General features: G+C 42.1%; 1 protein-coding gene and 1 long non-coding RNA gene across 5 annotated transcripts in view; both read right to left on the bottom strand.

Annotated features, from left to right (window-relative positions):
• The window catches only part of CMTM4 (CKLF like MARVEL transmembrane domain containing 4), a 56,017-nt gene extending 48,343 nt beyond the window's left edge, over window positions 1-7,674 (bottom strand). For 2 of the 4 annotated variants that reach the window (XR_257111.5, XR_006174920.2), the window contains exon 1: window positions 7,205-7,540. Coding sequence is in view for 2 of the 4 variants with exons in the window: in XM_005310876.5 (XP_005310933.2) it covers window positions 7,205-7,390 (186 nt within the window). In the remaining 2 variants the exon portion in view is untranslated. Of the gene's footprint in view, window positions 1-6,941; window positions 7,167-7,204 lie in introns of those variants that run through there. The other 2 variants (XM_005310876.5, XM_065567252.1) reach the window with 2 other exon arrangements.
• A 14,063-nt stretch (window positions 7,675-21,737) lies between these two features.
• On the bottom strand, window positions 21,738-23,653 carry LOC135975626 (uncharacterized). The gene is made up of 2 exons (XR_010592603.1): window positions 23,443-23,653; window positions 21,738-22,969 (listed from the first exon to the last, which is right to left on the bottom strand). It is a non-coding gene; the product is annotated as an uncharacterized LOC135975626 (long non-coding RNA).
• Window positions 23,654-24,051: the final 398 nt, after the last annotated feature.

Raw genomic sequence — 24,051 nt, 5'->3', positions numbered from 1 at the left:
ACAGAATAATCTCCAAATTTAAGATTCACCCTCCAGAGATAAAAGACTTTTAAAAGCAGTTATTTAAAAAGATGTTAAAGGGAAATGGACCAATGGCAAATCATTAGAAAAGACGAGTGAGGGGGGATTTGATAGCAGCCTTTAACTACCTAAAGGGGGTTCCAAAGAGAACCCTCTGCACTGCATTAGTACCAGAAATAACCTAACTTCCACCCATTGGTGGAGACTGCGGCATTAGAAGCAACTGCCTGCACTTGCCATATGAAAATAATTCAAAAGTGAGTCATTTTATTATCAGAATATCAAAAGAGGAAGTACCATTCTCTGTCCAGTTATAATTTAATAGCAACGGCTGCCTACTATAAATCTCTAGTCTTTTTCCTTATAGAGATAGATCTCAAAAATATAACTAAGACACTAAGAAGGCTCATCAACAAAAAAGGAATTTTTCCACCAGAAGACTTACAAAGGGAACCAAGAGAGTAACTTTTCAGAATACAGTCACACTTTAACCACACTCTTCACTATGCTAATATCCATTAATCCCAGTAGTAAATCTACATATAGGACAAAAACAGAATATAATAGCAACCTCAGCCAAAAAAAAAGAATTTTTTCAGAGACGTAGGATTTAAAACTATCAGTTAACTTAGACAGACATTTAATATACAGTAGGTTGGAGCGTATCTATCACCATATTTCAAAAACAGACAGAATATTTTACAGCCAAAGGCTGGCATTATTTATTCTGTATTGTTGCTAGGTGGCAAGAATGTCTGTCAAAGCAGAAGAGAGACTAATTCACTCTTCTGCATGCAGAGATCACCCCTCTCCAAAAGCTTCTCTTTTCTAGCTGTGATCAGGAGCTTTTAAAAAAATAAAAATAAAAAATTGTAAAGAGTTATTTTGTCTTTCCTTCTCCTTGACTAAGTTCTATGCTAAATATGAACATAAAAATCTTACTGTATGTTAAAGTGGGCTCAAAACCTTAAAAAGATTTTTTCCCCAAAGGGAAATTGTCAAAAGAATTTCAAAGAAGTGAAAGAGATGTGATTTATCCCAGTAGGATTATTGAATGTGTTTACAACAGAGATATTTTATCTGTTAGAAAAAGACTACAGAAATCTCACCTCAAAGAGACCATTTATAAAACTGATGTCACAAATGCAATCAATATTTAGGATAGGTGATGAGCATATCCTATACTAAACAATAAAGTATCAGCTCTAGGGACCCATTACTATTTTTATAGTGCCAAAAACTGGACTAGGCACCTTACAGGTAAGGTGACACTGTCCCTGCCCAAAGAGCTTACACTCTAAATAGAGCAAAAAGCTATACTTATGAAAATTGAAAGTAATATCTAATAACAGTACTTAAAATTAGAAGCAAAAACAAAGTAGGAATACAAGAATTGTCAAATCCAAGGTCCAACTAATCCAGTATCGCATCTGTGATAGGAGAATCAGATGTTCCAGAGGAAGGTGTAAAGAACCCCATAGTAGACAAATGTGGAATGATCTTCCCCCACATTAGACCACGTAATGATCTTTAATAATTAAAGACTGATTTAAGCCCTGATGCATGAAGTTTAATATCCATTCTGACATTTTTATCATTCAATATGACAACTCTAGACACTCGATCTCCATACAGTGTCCAATCTTTTTGAATATTGCTAGTTTCTTGTCCTCAATGATTTTCTGTGGCAATGAGTTCCATAATCTAATTACCTGTTGGTGTGAAAAAGTATTTCCTTTTATGAGTTTTGAATTTTCCACTGTCTAGTTTAATTGAATGTTCCCTTGTTCTTGTGTTATGAGCCAGGGAGAACAGAAAATACCAGTTTACCTTCTCTATATCATTATTTCATTTACCTTTATCATGTCCCCTCTTATTACTTTCCTTTCTAAATAACCTTGGACTGCATGGGTAATGATGGTAACCCATGGAACAAATCTCTCCTATGTTGAATAGCCAGCCCAATGGTTAAAATAAAGTAGATAAAATAAAGGAGCAAAGATGGAACGTTGTAAAAAATTTAAATCCACCTGAAGAGACAGGAGCTCTCACTGCATCAAGGTCTGAATTACTGACTCGCCTGTCTTTCATTTAGAAATTAAAGTAATTTTTCTCCAGAGTGTAATTACTGATTTCTCGCATAGCAATTAGCTCTAGTAAATGGTAAAGAGGTTCAGGGGATGCCACAAGATTATATCATGGTGTAGGAGGATTCAGGTTCTCAATACTTAGATAAAAAACAGGCATCAAGTCATAAGAAACAAACACCATAATCCTGCTCTGGTGGCCGCATTCAGTTCCAGCACTGCAGTAAAACTACACCCACTGACATAGCTTTGATGTTGACAGAGGAATGCTTCAGTTGACGTAGCTTCCATCATTCAGGGAGATGGTGTTCCTACACCAATGGAAAAAACTCTTCTGTTGGTGTAGGCAGCATTTACACTACGGAGTTATGCTGACATAACTACCCCCGTGTAGCTAAACTGATGTAGTCCCCATAGTGCAAACATACCAACTACAGTATTTGGGTGATGGAAAGAGAAATTTAGGTTGCACATAAAGAAAAATGTCTTCATTGGGAGATCTGTTCAATGGTGAAGTAGTCTCTAGAGAAAGTGGAGATCCCCAACTGCTTGAGAAATGTACAAGCAGACCAGAGAAAGCACTGAAAATAACCACTAAGAAACACTTCTGCAAAAATCCCCAAGGATGACTGCATGAAGTTTCAAGTCTGATAAGGAAGTATTCCACTGAAAAGTCACCAGGGAGATTTTTTCTTCTGAATTTTAATTTCACAGAAGGGAAAAGGTGTTATAATCACATAGAATTAGACTGGCTTCTCTTTGCCTTTCACTTCAAGTTTAAACTCTTTGTCCTCCCCCAACTTTGAGACTCTCTAGAACTCAGCACCTGCCTTCCTCTTCATTCCCTCTCTATACGGTCACATAATTAATCATTCCCTTCATATTTATCACTCTTTCTTCACCTTTTCTTCCTTACAGCTCTCTCTGCTTGAAATTTCCTTCCTTACACAGACCAACACCTCCAACTCTCTTACGTTGTGATGTTCGGGGGGGGGGGGGAAATGGTGTTCTCTTTGTTATCACACTAGTGTAAAAACAAAAGAACGTTAAAGATGCAATTTTAATTTGGATAATATAGACATCTGCGAGAGACTTTTTTGGAGAGGGAAGATAGGGATTAACTCCTGTTTGTATGGAATTGTGAGAACTTAAATATGATTGAAATGAATTATTAGGTAAATATGACTGAAAGACCTAATTTTTAAACACTTATTTCTCTCTATATATAAAAAAAAACTTTTAAAGAATCAACTTGAGTTTAAACTTTTTAATCTTCAATCTGGCTCCTTTTTTACTTTTCCTCTAGTTTTACAGTTATATTAATTAACGATTAAACAGATTAATCAGAGTTAAACATGAATAAAAAATGCCAGTGGTATCAAAATAAGATTTCCTGTGGTTATACACTCAATTTAGAAACTAGCAAAACTGCAATCATTTAAACTTTGGGGGGGGGGGAGGGGGAAACAGGAGGAGAAGGGACGGTCAAGGTAAGGAAAAAGTTATAAACATGGATCACATCACCAAATCCACCACTAATACAGCACACACTTTCAAAGGACAGTTTGTGGTTTATCCATTGATGTATTACATTGAAGATTTTAAGATGTTATAAGACACATTTGACCTTAAAAATATTCCCTGGTTTATTAACAAAAATTTAAAATATTCTTCATGTCTAAAGTGTCATGCTCCTGTTTCATCAATGACATTCAATTATGTAACAATATTTTGAATCGATATAGACTTCTTCTTTTGAGGAAGAAACAATAAAGTTTTAGAACTATTTGTACTATTTTCTTCAGCCACATTTCCTTTCCTGTCCCGCTTTTCTTTTGACAAACAAAAATTTACATTTGGATGAGCAATCATTTCAGCAGTAATGACAAAGAGTTAAAATTCATGTTTGCTCTGGGACTCTGAGTTATTAATATTAATTAAATAAATTCTTTTATTTGCAAATATCCAGAAGCCAAATATGCCAAGCCATTGTAAATCTCTATATGTCTTGGTAAATTCTGGCCCACCTTACGTGACAAATAGACTATGTTTATCAAAAACACACAAAGCATTTTTTTGGTTCCACTAAGGTTAGTTCACACACATCTTTTCCTCAACAATGGTCTAAATGTAGCAAAATATTTGCTAAGCAGATAAGAAACCTCTTACCTTTGTAACTTAAGTACAATGTGTTCTTCCTATTTCTTTCCTAGTAGGATTTTTTTTTAAAGTTCTTTTATGAAACATGCTGATTATGCCTCTGGGGCTTGCTCTTTCAAATAAAAATAGAATTTAGAAACCTATTTATAGTCTTCAAATCTTCATTTAAATTTTAAATAATTAATATGACTTACCAAAAAATAAAAATAAAAAAGTCTACTGCAGTAACTGCAGGAAGAGCAAATAGTAGACCAGAGAAACAACAAGATTATTTCAGCATGTTAGAAAACACCCCCCCCCCAGCACTTCTACCCCCAGAAAACACCCCCCTCCCTTCTGTAGCTAACACTTCAAAACAGGTGGATGTTGCAAACAGATGACAGTTTCTTAGGCCCAACCCCCCCCCCCCCCCCCCTACACACAGACATCACTAGTCCCATTAATTCCAATGGGGCTACTCTCACTGGTAAAGCTAAGCATACCTTTCAGTGTTTACAGGGTATGGGACTTCAGATGCTCATGGCCACCTCCTACAGAACATGATGTATTTGAGGGGGAGGTGAGAAGTGAAAAGGGAGACTGACAATAAAGTAAGTGTTCTTCTTTATTCAGATATTTGATCTTGTAACCTATTTGTAGAAGTATTCTAGAATCAACATATTTTACAATCATTTAATTCAAACCTCTGACTTGAAAAATTAACATCTGCCTGATATTGAAGCAAAAATACCCTGAATATTTTAAATGAAGTCAAGCAGATGGAAAAGACAAACACTAGCATCCCAGGCACGCGCGCGCGCGCACACACACAAAAATTGGAAATCACCTCGAAAATCACAAAAGAGACACTATCATCTTAATCACACTTCTGTTCAAAAATGTTTAACACACAATTGTTAATACATGAAGTTCATTATCTAAGGGAAATTAGAAAATTATTTCTCTATTTCTTCAATTTGTTTTCTTTGTGCATTTGACACCACTTCAGCCAGTTTGGGCCTGAACTTGCAAGCACAGAAGTGAGTAACATGTATTCAGGCAAGCAGTGCCCATCGGAACTACTCCTGTGAATGAAGTTATTCACCTTTATGTTGCAAGATGCAACCTTTCTTTAGTGTCCTCTGCTTGTGTTTGTCTTCCACAAACAAACAAGGACAGAAAAACAGTTAAAAACTAACCTACAAGAATGAGGACTTCTTACTGGTAAAATTTATTTGATTTACAGTTACTTTATCCTCCCCGCCTTTCTTCTCCCCCTGTTTGTTTCCTCTACCCGTTGAATCTTGCCAGAACTAAGGTCCCAATTCTGCAAAGATGTAAGCACATGCTGCAAGTAGTCCCACTAAAGCCAAGGGAACTACTCACGCATGTGCTAACTTTACACACATAGTCTGTGTAGGATTGGGGCCCTAGATTGTCAAGTCTGAGCAGAACCTGTCCTTTTACTGCATGTCTATACAATGTGTAGCACAATGGGTGACTGATCCTTGATTAGTCCCCATCTGATCCTCCAAATCAAATAAAAAAAGTACAGGTGTAGGATTTAAATCTTTTGAAATTCATTTCGTGAGCTGACTAGAGTTCAAGTTGTAGTGCTGCCTTAAGTCAAATAGGAGTACAACCCATATAACAGAGCAAAATTTGGGCCTTACACAGTCAGCTGCACAACTAGTTACTCCTTCAATAATCAAGAAATAAGATACCAGGATAGTACAGATATCCAGGTGTACAAATCCTACTTCTCTTCAGTCATATTTAAAATAAAAAATAATATTCTTCTTAAATTAAAAAAATTCAGGTTAACTGGTCCTGGTTCAGGTTAACCTTCATACATTGGACAAACATTTGCAATAATATAAAATGCTATGTATTGGCTGGTGACAAATCTGTACACATACAGTTTGTGCTGAATCCACCCTCAAGCAATTTAGGAAAGTGAAAAAATGGGATCTGAATGGCATTTAGGAAAACAGACGGTTTTAAAAATGGAGTTTGTGGCCTAAACACATTTTTAGTAAGACTTTCTAATATACAAAAGATGACAGCATTAATGTGATCACTTCCACTTGACCTGAACCACTGTTCTTGGGGTCCCACATCTACACTATAGAGCTCTAACATGCAAAGTGGTATGTTGTGAGTTTATACATCTTTACAACCAAAAGTACACTAACAACTGAGTAGCACATGTACACATAGGCGAATCCAAGCTAGTCTGGAGTTGGTGAATACACCTAAAAAACATCAAAAACACCCTCTCACGCACACCTTTGATTCAGCTACCCAGAAACAATGGGCCAATTGTTACCAGATGATGAATCTAGGGGAGGCAGAAAAGGGACTCACAAACTTGCCCCTCACCTGCTGCCTCATATATCAAAAAATCAAAAATCCCAGGTCTGTCTCAAAAATAAGACCATCAAGTAACCATTAGCAAGAGTGAAACTAATCCACACCAAGAAAGGAGGTGGAGGGAAGGTAGAATTTATTACCGACCCCGATGGGATTTAGAACACCCAACAATAACACAACTTATTACAGGTTTCTTTTAACTTCCCAGACTAACGTGACCTAAAGGAGGTGGCAGCGCTAGTACTTATGAGCAGGACCATGCAAGCAGAAACCTTGCGTGGAAGTAGGGCGGGATGAAGGACAGGGGGGTTAAACTCTCACCTGAGGAATGAAGTGCAGCAGAGCTCGTCCTCCCCCTCCACCTGTGAGCCTCCTAGACTGGAGGAAGCGCGGGGCCGGGAAGGGGACAAGAAACTGCCTCCTCTGGTTGTACCCCCGACACATGCACCCTCCTCCCCGCACAGCGAATAAAGGCGCCTAGGCAGTGCGGGGAGGAACAATACCCCCGTTGGGTAAGGAGCCGGATACCAATGCCCTCCTGACGGCTGCCGCGTCCCTGGGCCTGCCCGGGGCGCAGTACCTACCACTTCGGTGATCTTGATCTTGCCGAGAGCGCCCCGCAGATAGTCCAGGTCGCAGCGGAGGCCGCCCAGCCCGTGGCGCTGGCCGACGGGCTCGGTGGTGGGCTGGTAGGGGCTGCTGGCCCCGGAGATCATGGAGGTGCTGGACGCTTCGCCATCGAAGCCTTCCAGCTCCTCGCCGTTCCTCATGGTGCCGCCGCCCGGGGTGAGGCGCAACGATCCCCGCCCGTCAGGTCCCGAGCCGCTGCTGGAGCCGGGCTCGCCTAGCGGAGCGCCGGCAGCATGGCAGCACGGGGAGCTGGCGCGGGCTCCCTGCCCTTAGGCGGACGGGCGCGGGGAGAGCGGGGGCAGCATGGTGCGGCGCCCGGCCAGGGGACGCCCCGAACCCCGCCTCTGGCACCGCGATCCCCGGGGACGGCGATCAGCTCCCGGGGCGCCGCTGTTGTGGAGAGCGGAGCCGCCTCCCCGCGAGTGCCGAGGGGGAGGGGGTGTGCCCGGCGCTGGTAGCGGGTGGGGGCGCCCCAGGCCCTCGCCGGATGGAGCCGCCGGGCGCTCCCTAGGCCGGCCGGGCGCGAGCTGCCCTGCGGGGCTCCCCTTGTTGTCCTACGCAGGGGCAGCTCCGGCCGGAGAAGCGGCTGCTGCTGCTGCTACCGCCGCCTGCTCCTCCCCCTGCCGCTGAGCGGAAAGGGCGGAGAGAGCCCGCCCTGAGGCGCGCCGGGGCCAGGAGGCGCCTGCCCCGAGCGGGAGCAGTTACCTGCGCGGCGGGGAACATCCCCCGCCCCAGAGAAAGGGCTGGGTACAGGCACCCAGCCTGGGGATGGCACATAAGGGCAGCGCGTAGAAAGAAGCAAAATAAATGTGGTTTGGAGCAGTCCACGTCCATATCTTCGGGGAAGAACGATTCGTGCCACAGGTGGGCTGAGAAGGAGTGAAACCAGGGAGGCAGAAGATGATCCTGGGGTGAAGACAATCCCTTGCCCTTCATTAGTGCTGCTCCCCACCAAATACCCCCAAACACTTCACAGACATAAGGGCCTCAATGTCTCTACGAGTATAGCTGGTGGGATGATCCCACTTCTACAAATGGGGCAACCAAGACATGGGACGGGCAAGTGACTTTGTGGCTTAGCCAAGGTCACACAGGAATCACCTGGCAGAGCTGGGCAAAGAACTCAGCTCACTCACTGACTCCCACTTTGTCTTGCACCACAGCAAGCCAGCTTTCCTCTGTATAGGAGAGCAGACTGCAAATCACACACTATTTTATGAAGTGATGTGATGTTAATATTTAAAATAAAACCCCAAAGCAATAATGGGTCACAGACTGTATGAGCAGGGGTCACATGAAGGAAGCTTTTTATACAGCTCTGGGGTGACCACAGCTGAAATATTGTGTGGTCAGTTCTAGATACTTTCTTACTGAATAAATGGGAGTATGGAGAAGAGTAACAGGAATTAAGAAGCTGGAAGGACTCATTTATAGAGAATTAAGACCCCAATCCTAAAATGAGAGCTGTGCGAAGAGAATGGGACTCACCCAGTGTTCATTGCAGGATTGGGGCCTAAAATAATTGTCATGTCGTATTTTACTAAGAGGTGTTGTTGTTCTTATTTGGCTTATGCAATTTGGTTAAGCCTAGCCACAGCGTTCTTATCAATGATGTTCAAGGCACGAAGGCCTCCAGGAAGCTGTCATTTTGCAGTCCTCAACAATATGTCATGGTTTGTGGCTGCACACACAGACATAGTAGACTATCTCTAAAATGCCACTGAAATTCTGCTGCAGCACAAATTCCATGTCCGGTATGAAACTGGTTCAGAAGGCTTCATTGCCTTTGCGTAAATCAAACCCGGCTTGACATTGAGTGGGATCCGAGACAAGATAATAATTTGTCACTTACTTTGCAAACCATGAAACCCATTTTGTGTCCTCTACCATAAATCCCTCACTCAGTAAATTTATCCACAGCAGGCGATGTGAGGGCAAACGACCATGTGATGGATTAAACAAGTCTTTAACAGAAGATATGGCATATCACCCAATTTCGTCATGAGCTTTGCGACACTTTCTGAGAACACTGGGCAGACCAATATTGCAGAGAACTGGTAACCAAGGTAGAGGAGATTTAAGTGAGCCTGAAAGGATACACATAGTGGAATTAAGCTGTATGTTGATCATCTTTGTATGAGATGAGTGAGCCCATACTTGTGCGCAGTACTCCACCGCTGAATAACAGAGCACCAAGGCTGAAGCGCATAACATTTGGGTGTTGACGCCACATGTCGTTCTGGCCAGTTTTCCGAGCAGATTGTTGTGCATTGACCTTAGTTGTTGTCTTATCTAAGAAGTGAAGGGGGAGGATTATGAGATCAGTTTGCAAATATTTACGAAGGGTAAACAAGAAGGAAAAAGAGGAACTATTTATGGTAGTAGATGGCAGTATAACCATGGCGCCATCTACTCTGTGGTATGGCAGTCAGAAAACAAATCAGAATAAAATGTAGATAAAAAATGGGAAAATATCTTACAATGTTTTTTCTTTTTTCCAGCCTCCCCTACTCTGTGACAAGCTAAACTTCAATTCTGCAATAGTCTGGCACAGCAAACTGGTAGTTTTACAATAACACCATTTAAGTTAAAAAGATTAAAGATTTAGGGTGGGATTGTCCCACAAAAAGTGAAAAACTGAAAATCAGAGGGAACTGAGGTCCAGATCCTCTGAAAGATCTGGGCCCAAGTACTTAACTTCCTTGGGCAGTTTTGAAAAATCTCACCCTTAATCTTCAATAAAGATTTAAAACTTCAATTTAAGTATACATGTATTAAATCCAAAAATGAATACAAATATATTAAGTCAGTATAGTGGCCTAATGTGTTATTTTGCTACTAAATTCAACTTATTTTGTGCTGTCCCCTCCACACTTTCAATTTTCATTTTGACATAATCTTTTGTTTGGTAACACATAACAGTGCAAATAAATCTCAGTTGGCTATTACAACCATTTGGGAGGAGACTTTTGGCACCCCGGGAGGGATCAGAGGCAATTAAGTTGTGTGGGATAAACAGATTTGTTGGATATTTTACTGCTGATCAGCAGTGATATTTAACAAGGTTGAAAATTTTCAAAATTTTCTTTAGGTTTCAAAGTTGATCCATTGAGATATATAGGGCAGTTTAAGCCTCTTAGAACTCCAGTTACAGAATGTTCGTAAACTCAAGAAGACACCACTACATTAGTTTGTACTCTGAACACTTTCAGCAACATCTTCTATGAGGGCTAGAAATATTTTCAAGTAAAATTTTAAATTTGGGAAACCCAGTGCAAAGGCAAGGGGTAGATTCCACAGCCACAAAAATCACTGTGTATGTACGGACCAAGGAGAGAGAACACTCGGAGACACATTCAATTTTTTCTATAATTTTCACAACAATGCTGTCATCATAACCAAGGAGAGATGTACAACATAATCTGCCAAATAAATGTATATAAATGCAGCTGCAGACATTTTCTAAAATCTTATATATTCAGAGAGTGTGTACACACTAATAGTACTGTCGCAGTGACTGAACTGAGAATTCAAACGTGGAGGGCTAAAACCCTTACATGGTCAATCTCTCCTATGCAAAATATATATTTGTAATTGATACCATTAGGTGTATTCCAAAAGCAATATTTGCTCTTCTGACATATCTTTATCATCCAGAGATTTGGTCTTCATTGGCAGTGAGTGATGTTTTAGCAGTAGCCAGAGAAGGCTGGGCAATCCCCCTTCTAATTCCCCACATTCACTTTGTATAGCAAAGTTGGGGTTTTTTTCGTGAAAGGAGATAATGTTCGTACACAGGATATGTGATCCATAGAAGGCTTGATTTCTAGAAAGCAGGCAAACTTTCATTTAGGTATCCATCCCATGCAGAAAAAGAGACAAGAAAGTATGTAGTGAGGAGAGAGGGAATGATCCTACAACAACTCACTCAGAGTCCACTACAGAAATATGAACATGGGCAGGAAATAAGACAACAGAATAGCCATAATTAATAATAAGAAAGCAGGTAGAAACTAAAGAAATGGCACTAATATACTACAGTAACCAGAGTAGACAACTAGCAATATTAATACTATTACTCGAAATAGTCTATTTTTCCCAATGTCTGCAAAGGAACAATAAACAAATACAGAACTTAAAAAAAATTATCCTAGAAGTTGCCTCTTTCTAGCTTTTTGGCCGCTTCCTCTCCTCTCCCTTCCCATCTCTCACTTATTCTCTGCCTTCTCACCATTTTTTCTCATTCACATTTCTATACAGTGTATTCTTTTATATTTATTAGTCCTTTCAGGATTTCACCTTCTGTAGGACTCTCCCTCCCCACCACCATCTGTCAACTGTCTTCTTCCCTTGACCCCCTTGGATTTCCACATTTAGGATTTCCTTCTTTGCCACCTTTGTTCCTCTCCCTGTCTCCCAGGATTTTCCCTCCACTCTCCACCCTGGGATTCTCCCCTCCCCTCTTTTGGATTCCCCTTCATCCTCTCTTTCCCTCACTCCCATGGGATTCTCTCCACCATTCCCTCCACTACTTTCCTGGAATTTTCTTCTCCCCTTTTGTCACTCCTTACAAGGCCCCAAGAGGCAGGACTACAGTGATAGGAGAAGAGAGACGGAAAGAGGCTGGGGACCCTCCAAGGCAAGGGGTATTTCTCTGTCTTACTCCTCACACCTTACTCTCCTTCACTGCAGGGTTAGCAATGTGAGGAAAAAGAGACTAATGCCGACAGGCCAGTGGGGGTTGCCATAATGCTCCTCTGCACTTTGCTGTGGTGCTGGAAATAGCTTGAAAAACAGCTTTTTGACCTCCTCCCAGATGCTGGATAAATGTGGCGGGGGGAGGAGGGGGAAGCAACAGGACCACAGAGATAAATGCAGAGCTGTCCTACAAGACTGTTAGATCATAGAATTGTCCCACAAGGGAAATAACATAAGAATGGCCCTACTGGGTCAGACCAAAGATCCATCTAGCCCAGTATCCTTTCTTCCGACAGTGGCCAGTGCCAGGATCCCCAGAGGGAATGAACAGAACAGGTCATCATCAAGTGATCCATTCCCTGTTGCTCATTCCCAGCTTCTGACAAACAGAGGCTAGGGACACCCTTCCTGCCCGTCCTGGCTAATACCCATGGATGGACCTATCAATAGTGGGATCCCCATTGCCTGGGACATATATGCCAAGCATGGCAATGTGCTAATTCAAATCCTGCACTGGCAGGGGCTGGACACGGTAGACTAATAGGTCTTTTCCAGCTCTAATTTCAATCCAGGGAAATCCAAGTATATCTCACAAAGCTCCTTGGCTTGCGGTAACCATCAGAGCTAAGTGGTTGCTGCTGTATGGTAGCTTCGTTCTGGATTCTGTTTAACATAAATAGGTTCCACAGCTGCTCCTGAAGCACTGGGGCTTTCACAGCTCAAAGGGACATTGTCAAGGCCACATTTCTAATTTGTTAAGGAGTGGGTGGAGTGGACTTCTTACAAAATTGCCATGAACAGAATGGTTTAAAGCAAAACATTTACAAAATCAGTTAACATTATTTTGAATTATCCCTTGTCATTTCAGTCAGAGCATAATAGCATGCTGCAGGAGAACCCGCTGCCTGCTGCTGTGGGGGAACGTGAGTGAAACACAAGTGGGAGGCCACAGCCTTCCTGTGTGGCCTTGGACCAGTCACTTAACTCCTCCATACTATCGCTCTGTGAAATGGGGAGCAGGGGGATGAGGAAAACTTCATATTTATAGAGCATTTTGAGAACTGTGGATGAAAGCACTGAAGTGCCCAGTATTATTTATTATCAAAAGTGAGCAAACATGGGGAGAAGAAAGCATGGTTAATATTCTTTCCATTCAATCTCTGATGATTTCTAACAATGGTAAGGAATGTTTCCCAACAAGCTATGTTGACAGTGTCCTTCTAACCGTGGTTTAACAGACGGGGCACCAGCATGCACAGCACCATGATCAGTACAGTGCAGTGTGCTTCCTGGATTGCCATAGGGGTCGGCAACCTTTCAGAAGTGGTGTGCCGAGTCTTCATTTAGTCACTCTGATTTAAGGTTTTGCGTGCCAGTAATACATTTTAACGTTTTTAGAAGGTCTGTTTCTATAAGTCTATAATATATAACTAAACTATTGTTGTATGTAAAGTAAATAAGGTTTTTAAAATGTTTAAGAAGCTTCATTTTAAATTAAATTAAAATGCAGAGCCCCCTGGACTGGTGGCCAGGACCCAGGCAGTGTGAGTTCCACTGAAAATCAGCTCGTGTGCCGCCTTCGGCATGCGTGCCACAGGTTGCCTACCCCATAAAGGGCATGGAGTCAATACTGAGCCGTACTGGGGGATCCCTTGGCATTCTTATGGAAAGGCGGCTGGGCCAGCTTCCCTGGACCAACTTGGCAAAGGCTTTTGTGGTTTTTGCTGACATTTAATAAAGGAATCCTTGCCTGACACAGAAGCAGCGCCTTTATAGATTTTGCTATATAGTGTTTGAAGAAAAATACATACATATTAAATGTATAAAATATATTTCATATATTGATCCAGGGTAAAGTTTATTACATTCATCCAAAGCAGATTGTTACTTTAAGATAACTTTTTAAAATAAGATTGTGAGCTCTTTGGGGCAGAGTCTGATTTCAGTGTGTGTGTTACGTACATAAAGGAGCTAGCGCAATGAGACTCTGATCTATGACTGGGGCGTCCAAGCACTACCACAATACAAATACTAAATAAATAATAAGACCACTGCATCTTTCCAGGATAATTTCACATCCAGCTGGAATTTAGCAATACCTTAGTAGGAAACAAATAATGCGGGAGAGGGGAAAGAGGGACGGAATTTGATGAACGGATCTACAACCAATGGATAAGGCTGAAAAACTGAAGGGCAGTTATCATTTTAGGAGAATAAAAGTTATAAAGGAGAGAATGCTGAGATCAGGCACCGAGCCTGGTCAAAGATTCACATGAGCACAGAATAGATAATCCAGCCTTGGACAGAATTAACTGTTACCTATCAGAAAGTATCTCCAGTACTATGGCTATAGCATAAAGCCAATCAATAATCCAGGCACAAAGAGCAGAGGGAAGAGAATCCATAACCATATGTCACTTAGCTTTACAAGTGATCAAAATGTACCAGCTGTTCATATATAAGATTTACAGCCTTTGGTAAATTGGACAACTTCAGATTAATAGAAACCTATATAAAAATGAAGCAAATATTAAATATATTGAACATCACAATAATTATATTGATTACATTTTTAAACATTCTCAAAGTTAAAATATTTGATTCAATTGTAATTAAATACAAATGTCAACCTAAGAACTAATTTTAAAAGTTGTATTTTTTGGGGTTAATGCTTTGGAAATATTTTAATAATTACATATAAAATGCTGTAGATGTGAATAGTGCTTATTTCATGGAAAATGCAATTTGATTTCTGAAGCAGTTAGAACCCAATTCAAACAGGAAAGTAGCATCCGTGTAAGTACTTGAAAAGAGCTGAGAGTTTCTTTAAGAAAACATGCTAGTATTTCCACATGACCTACTGAAGGGAAGGAGCACTGGTATGCTGCCAAATTCCAAGAGAGCTGAGCAGTGATTAGAGTTTAACTCCAGCATAGGAGAGAAATGTTTTCCTTTGATATCCCAACTCTAAAAAATTCCACAGCCCTCTCACTTCTCAAGTTCAAAAACATCCAATAAATACCAGTAAAGGAATTTCACTTGGGAGAAACTTTCAGTGTATTTCAATTTCTTAATTCAGCAAAACATCCAATAATTTTTCACACCATGCAGATACATAGTATGCCAATTTGTATGTGTGTGTGTGTGTAATTCTGTAGCCCTGAGCAGCATGGGAGCCAGGCTAATTTTTTTTGCTAAATCAGATTTAGAGATTACTACAGTATGTGGCAAGGACAAAGGCCCCCATCCTGCTCCCACTGAAAATTCTGGCACTGACCTTCAGTAGAAGCAGAACTGAACCATGGATGGGGACTGGTGCAGCAATCCAGTATTAACTTGTGGGGGAAGAGCGCAGCTCACGGCTCTAGCTCAGTCTCAATTTGGCTGCGGAAGCAGCAGACAGAACCCCCAGGATGGGGGCAATGCTGTGTGTCACTTAGTGCCGATCCCTCTGGCCAAATCAGGAGCAGTTTTGATGGACCTTGTAGAGAACTGAGTTTAGTCCTCAGCTAAAGGGTTAGGCAGGCTGACAAGGGTGGGGGAAAGAAAGTACTGTGGGGACAGCGTGTGGAAAAGAAGGATCCTGTGAGGATCCCTGAGAGGCTCAGACATTGTTGAAAAATAAGTACTCTTTTCTCAGACTTTCTGCCTAGCTTACCTTGGAAATGTACTGAACAGCTTTCCAAGGATGTAGAACAACAGACAGCGTTCACCAGTGTCTGACAGGCTCTTTGGCCAGATAGCCTCATCAGAGCTTGCACATGTGACTTGTGCCTGAAAGTTCTGCCAAATATAGGCCTTAAAGGAAAACTGCATCTCATTTGTTCATCCCACCTTTTACAAGTTCACATGGTAAGCAGACCTGATCTCAGTGCATAAATAAGTGAGGGCCTCAGCTGCAAAACACGAATCTGGATTTAGATTTAGATTCCTTACCCAAACAAATGAAAAGGTCTGAGAGGTTTGGTTCTCTCTATGAAAATGCTATTGGTCAGTTAGAATAATCATTATTTTACACATTTGTATTTATTTCAATATTTTACAACGCACTCATGTTAGAGTATAAAGAGAGGCTACCGATTAGGAAAGACAATGGCAAACATCCCCAATGGAGTTGCCATAAAGTCACATACAAAAACTATTCTCAATGGGTCAAAAAGTTCAATAAATGTTCTTCTCACAAGACAAAAACATTTCATTTTAGGAATAAATCCCAGGATCTTCAAACAAGTTCATGAATACTACATAGTGCGAGTGCAGATCCCCTAATAGGGCTAGTCAATCCTATTCATCACCATATTCTATACGCTGTGTCAGCTACAACACCTCTACCTGTATAATTTGTATGGTTGAGCTTCTCACCTCTGCTTCAGCCCCTCTGAGCTGAGTAAAGGGCCAAAGCAGCCTAAAGGGGCCCTAAAATCCCTATATGCAGCTGGGGACAGAGTTCCCCAATGCAGACACTGTGGGAGAAAAGCTGCCCTCCCAGGACTCCCTCACAAGCCCTGGTGTGTGGAATATGCTGGGGAGGGGGTTACAGTACCAGTACAGCAGAGATTTCAGGCAGTGCTTTAGCTCAAAGGGCATGCAGGGGATGCTGCTGTAACATAGCCAGTCCCCTAGAGCCAGTCCCCTAAATTATGCCAGAGGCCTCTGCAACTCCCAGAACTGCCCAGGGGCAGGAAGGCCCAAGAGTGGCTTTAAGCCACCATAAGCCCCTCACCCTCTGGGCTGCAAGTTCTGTGCTACACCTGTTAAAGCAGGGATGGCCAAACCTTTTGGCCCGAGGGCCACATCTGGGTATGGAAATTGTATGGCGGGCCATGAATGCTCATAAAATTGGGGGTTGGGGTGCAGAAGGGGGCAAGGGCACCAGAAATGATGGATTCAGGGTGTGGCAGGGGGCTCCGGGCTGGGGATGAGGAGTTTGGGGTGCACCAGGCTGGGACCGAGGGGTTCAGAGGGCAGGAGGGGGATCAGGGCTGGGGCAGGGGGTTGGGGCACAGGAGGAGGTCAGGGGTGCAGGCTCCGAGCGGCGCTGGCCAGGTGGCTCTGCGCGCCGTCCCGTCCGCAGGCGCTACCCCTGCAACTCCCATTGGCCGCGGTTCCCGGCCAGTGGGAGTTGTGGGGGTAGTGGTTGGGGCGACAGCAGCGTGCAGAGCCCCCTGGCTGCCCCTATGCATAGGAGCCGGAGGCAGGACATGCTGCTGCTTCCAGGAGCCCTACAGAGCCATGCCACATGTGGAACGGGGAAAACCTCCAACCCCGCTCCCGGGTGGGAGTTTGAGGGCCGGATTAAAACATCTGACAGGCCTGACGGCCGTAGTTTACCCACTCCTGTGTTAAAGGAACAGCAAAGAATCTCACCTATGTGTTTAAGTAATGGCAGAAGATCCAGAGCTTTTGTGGATGCCTTTTTATCCTTTACCAATAACTGTCAAGAAGTTCCAATATCTTTCGAGCATATCTAGCTGCCCCCCCTTCAAAAAAAAAAAAAAAAAAAGAAGCATCACAATTAGTTAATTAGATTAGTTTGGGCCTGATTCTGCAAAGATTTATAGATATGCCTCATTTTATACACTGTTCGCAATGGGACTAGTCACAGTGTGTAAATCTTTGCAGGATCAGGGCTTTCTTTTGTATAGAGCTTGGCAAAGGAAAGAAATCTACTACAAAAGAGTTACATTTGAAAGTGTTTCAATAGAGTCCAATGGGTCTGACATTTCCCCACTGACATTGTCATTCATTATCACCCTGAAAAGGTATAATAAATATTTGAAACAGATAAAGCTCCTTTCATCTCCAAGATCTGCAAAGCACTTGCAAACTATACACACTGTTTCATAATGCCTCCGCCTCTGGGTGTAGGAGCTGCATTTTATAATGTACTATGAGAATTAATGTATGATTTGATTTCATCCTGTCAGCCATGCTTTTTGAATAGCAGAAAGGAATGACAGACCAGAACAATCCTTATGACTGATTATGGTCACCCTTTTGTTTTAGGATAAGTTATAATGTCTACTATGGTTTCCTATATGTATAACAAATTAGGAACTCTAGTTAAATATACATTTATTTGTTTTAAGGTTTTAGTAAATAAGAGACAGGATCTTGTATTGTATCTATGTTAAGAAGATTAGAGGAATGTTGAGGGCCTGAAGCCCCAATGTAAATTGTAGGCTTGATTCACAATGTATTCTGCTGAATATAAAATGCTGTATGTATTCCTTTGAAGGATTCTATAAGAGATTGTTTGTATGAATGAGGAATGCATGCATCAGGAAAAGATAAGGTGTGAAAGCCATCACAAATATCCAGATGGTCAAGAAGAAGTGAGAGACTTGGAAAGACCAGGAGACAATCAGAAAACATCCATTGTATACATGTTAGCAGCATTGAGGACCTCAGAGGTGAGGCAGGCACCCCCGAAGGCGAGACAACAAATAGGAGATAACGATGGGAAGCCGAACAATAACCATCAAATGATAACACCACTTAAGGACTAATGATTACAGGATGACACTGCAAAATGCATTGACTCAAATGGGAATTTACAACTATAAAGCTGGGGTGTTTTGCCATGGAACTCTGGGTTCAGTCCTGCAGAGCCTCAGATCGCAACCGACAAGAGCCCAGCTCCACACTGGCCATTAGATTGACTCGAGCTATAACAGATTGGTAACTATAAACATCACTGGCAGGAGAGAGAGAGAGAGAGAGAGAGAGAGAGAAAAGCATATGCTAGCTGGTCTATTTTCAATAAATGCTGCGTATTTGCCTTCCTCTATAAAGATCCCGTGTGTTTTGTATGAGCATAACATGGGTTGAAGGCAGCAGACCAGTTAACAGCTACACAACTGCGAAGGGAAAAGAAAGAAATTGAGGCAAAAATTCCTACTCTTATGAAAAGTGCCACGGACCCTTTGATGGTGCTGGAGAGCAGACAAGACCTTGAGTTAGAATGTTTCCTCTGAAAGAGTCCAACACAAAGTGTGTTGAAAAAATAAGCATATTCGATAGCTTTCTAAAAGTGGGTTGGGACAGGCTGCTATGCTTAGTTTATTTATGACAAACTAAGCCTCATATCAGGGCCTCTTACTTTGAGAAAATACGTACCATTGGGCAGAGAAAAAGGGTACAGTTTTCCTTGAACAGTCACATGAAAACACAGGCACAAAGGGCAAGGTCAGAAAGCAGTGTGGGTGCAGTCATGCTCTCCATGTGATGTGTAGTATTTTTATAGTGAGAGAATGAACAAAGTGTATAGGATACAGCCAAGCTTTTGGAATAAAAGTGCTTTTGGGGATGGGGGTGGGAGGGGGAGTCAAAGGGAGGAAGCAAAATTATGTAAACTGTTTTATAAACTGTCAAGAGTTTTAAAGGCCCCATAGCAGATTTGAAGAAGGATGAGGTTCATTTACTACATTCTTTATTTCCATAGACAAAAGGGGCCAGTGAAAATGATTGACTGCAACTGTTTTATAAGAGTTTGGTGTTATGTAACGAATCCAGTTCATTCACTGTTCAGATGGAGAAATGCAAATATTTATTTTTAATGCGGTTGCTGTTAACTTCAACATCATTTTTCTGTCTCACTGTATTTTAGCTACTATTGTTACAAATGACACCTATGATTACTGTAACTGAAACAGACTAGAGAAAAAATATTTCCTTGTTTTTTCTGTTTTTAATTTCTACATTTAACAGCAATTTTTGTACAGTTTGGCTGTTTCCCCTGTATAATAATTTCTTCTGTTTAGGTGCGTCTTTCACACAGCAATAGAGGAAAGGGGAACATTTAAACAAATAGGAAAATAGTAGCAAAACTGGCTGAGACACTCTGAGCCAGGTGTAGGACATGAAATCTAGTCAAATTAAAAATGAAAATAAAAGTAGCTTAAAGTTGGCAGCAACCCTTTAAATGTGGGTGTGCTGTATTTGTTTGCCATTCAAATTCAGAAGTGGTTTGAGGAGGGTTGGTAGCCTTTTGCTTCCACACCCAACAAGCGGCATTTGTGTTGTCACCAAGTGAGCACTCCTGCTGACAATGCGCTGTTCACACTGGCACTTGTCACGGCAAAACTTTTGTCTTTCGGGGTGGGAGTGGGGTTAACACCTCTGAAAGACAAAAGTTTTGTCGTTCAATTGGCAGTGTAGACCCCCTCCCTATCTACTGCCTTCCGGGGTGTGTGGATTACTTACATTGGGAGGAAAATCCCTCCTGTCTGCTTGGCTCTGTTTCTGCATGTGGGCGTAGACAGAGCCTGCTCTCTCACTCCAGCCAACCATCAGAAAGTGGAGTGTTTCCCATGTGTTGTGAGTACATAGCCATCATTTGAAGAAAGTGAATCAGTAATTAGGAACCAGGGCAAATCCTATGTTCCTCAAATGTGTAAATAGCTGGTTGCTTGCTTTGTGTGCCTCCCTCCCTCAGTCACTGTGGTGCTTGCCTCACTCTCTCTGCCTCCATGACCATCTCCATCCTCTCCTTCAGGGATTCCTCCTAGTTTTCCTCTTTTCCTTCTCCATCGTCCTATTAACTCACCCCCTTCTATCACTTCCCCTCACTCCACACAAAAAAGCCTCTGGTTTTGGGGGTGCTATGGATCTAACAAACTGAGTGCCCTTCACCCTGAACCCTTTGCTTGTATGTTTTATCCCTTTCCCAAAGAGTTTACAATCTCATGCCACACTCCTGTGAACATTTATGCAACTGCATATCTTTATACTGACATAAGGGCAGTGCAGGCAGGTGGGGAGAAGAACTCCTTCCTCAGCCCAGCCCAGGTGCGCCAGAGCTGCCGGGGACAGGAGCCTCCTCCGGCCCGGCCCAGGCCTGCCGGAGCTGCCTGGAACAGGAGCCCCTCCCTCAGCCCAGCCAGGAGGCACCTCTCACCGGGCCCTGAGCTGCTGCGGCGACAGAGGGCTGGGGGAGTCCTCTCTCCCCACTACAGCCTGCATCCCACACCCACGGCCCCACCCCAGAGCCTGCACCTCAATCCTGTGCCCCAACCCTGAGCCCCCTTTGCACCCCATACCCTCATCCGTGGCAACACCTCAGAGCCCTCACCCCTAGCCGGAGCCCTTACCCCCTGCCCCAGCCCTGAGCCCCCTCCCGCACCCCAAACTCCTCATTGCCAGCCCCACCCCAGAGCCCTCACCCTCCCTGCAACCCAACCCTCTGCCTCAGCCCCCTCCCACACTCCGAATCCTTCGACCCCACCCCACCCCATAATTTTGTTATGTGCACCAATATGAAGGTGATGTGTCACACATCACCTCCATATTGGTGAACATAATTAAATTCATTCTACACATGGACATAAAAAAATTAGAGGGAACACTAGTTACCTCCCTGACCATCTTGACTAATAGCCATTGATAGACTATCCATCATGAACTTATCTAAGGGAATGTCTACATTACACAGCTTTTATAGAACCCGAACCACCAAAAAAGAAAATCAACCTTCTTCTGGTGGCATCTGACGCAGATAATGAAAATGAACATGCGTCGGTCTGCACTGCTTTGGATTGTTATCGAGCAGAACCCATCGCCAGCATGGACCTGGAACGGTGGTTGAAGCATGAAGGGACATACGAATCTTTAGCACATCTGGCACGTAAATATCTTGCGTTGCCAACTACAACACTGCCATGAGAACGCCTGTTCTCACTTTCAGGTAACATTGTAAACAAGAAGTGGGCAGCATTGTCTCCTGCAAATGTAAACAAACTTGTATGTCTGAGCGATTGGCTGAATAAGAAGTAGGACAGAGTGGACTTGTAGGCTCTAAAGTTTGATATTGTTTTATTTTTGAATGCAGGTTTTTTTTGTACATAATTCTACAGTTGTAAGTTCAACTTTCATGATAAAGAGATTGCACTACAGTACTTGTATTAGGTGAATTGAAAAATACTATTTATTTTGTTTTGTACAGTGCAAATACTTGTAATCAAAAATAAATATAAAGTGAGCACCGTACATTTTGTATTCTGTGTTGTAATTGAAATCAGTATATCTGAAAATGTAGAAAACCAAAAATATTTAAATGAATGCTATTCTATTATTAACAGTATGATTAATCATGCAATTAATTTTTTTAATCACTTGACAGCCCTAAAATATAGGAACTGAATTATAGCTATGTGTTAAGCTGCGTGTTTGTTTACACCATGTTCTGAGTGCCTCCCCCTCTAGATTTCCTTGGGACCCTTCTTCCCTGCTCTCTTTTAGATTGTAAGCAATTTAGGTCAATGGCTATCTGCATTATATTCTTGCATCATATTCAATGCCAGACATATTTCTATGCTTCAAGATTCTTTAGAATGTCTATTTTTCTACCAAAGTAAATAAAATTACATAAAGATTAATGTAAATCTGATGTTTGCCCCTCACTGAACAATCTGTCAGTTTTTAAGAGTGCATATGCAAGGGTGGATAATAAATCTGGTAAGCTTCACACTTTAGAGATCATTGCTATTTCCCCCTTCAACACATACTCATTTCTCATATTCAACAGGTTATATTCAAGAATCATGAGTTACAGCTGCAAAAATAATTAAAACTAAAAGCAAAAGTCAGAGCCAGCCTTATGCACACGCAAAGCTAGCAGCTGCTGGGAGTTTCAAGTCCCCTGTATGATCTGCAGAGATCTCCTTCTGCAGTGGGAGGAGGCAGCTCCTCACTGCTTTGATGCTCTTGGCTGTGTAGTAGCCCAAGTTTAATGATGGGCTTGAGCAACACTGTCCGATAGCCAGCTCACAGAGCAGCTTCTACTCCTGTACAGCTAATACTGACTGCAGTAACGTTTTACTTGACTGCCACACCCCACATTAGCTGATGAATACCTTATTTGTTCTAAAAACCTTGATGAAACCTTAATCTGAATGTTATTTTTCAGTTGTCTTTTGGGGTCTGGCAAATTGTTTCTTCATCAATTTGATGGTTATTGAAAATTTTGCCTATTTCCAGCTACATTCTCTAGCAGACAACCTTCTTCCCTGGAGACATTTTTCCTATGATCAGCAAGAAAAAAAAATCAGTAAGTGAACATGAATAATTAGAGTAAAAGTTGATTAAGATTTTTAATGTATTAGATGGAGGAAGTAAAAACACTGAAGTTTGGCTTTGTCTGGATGAGAATACAGGAGTTAAAACAGACAGTCTGGAACAATGTTCAGTAGAAGCCACTGCTCCTGTGTATGAACTGAATAGACACACTGGATGTATGGCTTATTACAACAATCTGTAACCTACTTAACCCCTCCCCCCAGCTTTTTTTTCTTTTCTTTTCCCCCTCTGACTGGAGGGGTGTTAACGGACCACTCCCCTTTGAAATGTGTTAACTACTTATGCTAAGCAATCTGCTCCACCTTCTATTAGCTGTGACACTGAGTTCACTTCCCAGACCTAAAGAGATGTCAAAGCTCTAAAGCTGGTTTCTCTCACCAACAGAAGTTGGTCCAATAAAAGATATTACCTCACTCACCTTGTCTCTTCAGTGAAGACACTTCTGCCATTTGCCAGGCTGAGCCATTTCTCTTTCAAACTGTGGTTAGCATGGGAAAAACGGCTTCTTTATGCTCAGAGTAGGATCCTGATCAACAGCAGCAAGGTAACAGGCATGATCTGGGCATTCTTCCTTTTTCGCCAGTGTTTTCATGCTCCTTTTGAAAACTGGAACTTCAGTGATGCTGCAGCTGGAAATGGAAAACTCTTCTAGTTGCCTATAGTACAAAGTTCTGTGCACAAGAATGCACATATTGGGTAATTCTCTTACTGCTAATAAACAGTTCATGTTCTTTGTAAATTTCACCTTATTGGTTTTGTCCATTTCTTTTCACGGTTTGCTGTGCTACATTCTTTACTGTACATTAATGAACTAAAATTTAAAAAGTGAGACATGCTTAAGTTTATCCTCTATAATCAATATCTCTCATTATTGCTGCACAGGGCTTCAGAAGGACTGAATTCAGCAAAAACTCTATGGTAGAAATCTGTCAATCTTGGCGTGGAAGGCAGTTATTTTAATGGGAAAATGACCAAAGAAATCTTGGATTAATGTTGGACTAACCAGAATTTTGGTGAGTGACAAATA

This window comes from Chrysemys picta, chromosome 14 (genome assembly GCF_011386835.1).
Source record: "Chrysemys picta bellii isolate R12L10 chromosome 14, ASM1138683v2, whole genome shotgun sequence".
Classification (NCBI taxonomy): Eukaryota; Metazoa; Chordata; order Testudines; family Emydidae; genus Chrysemys; species Chrysemys picta.
The sequence above is the reverse complement of the archived record's forward strand: the minus strand, read 5'-3'. Positions and strand labels throughout refer to the sequence as shown.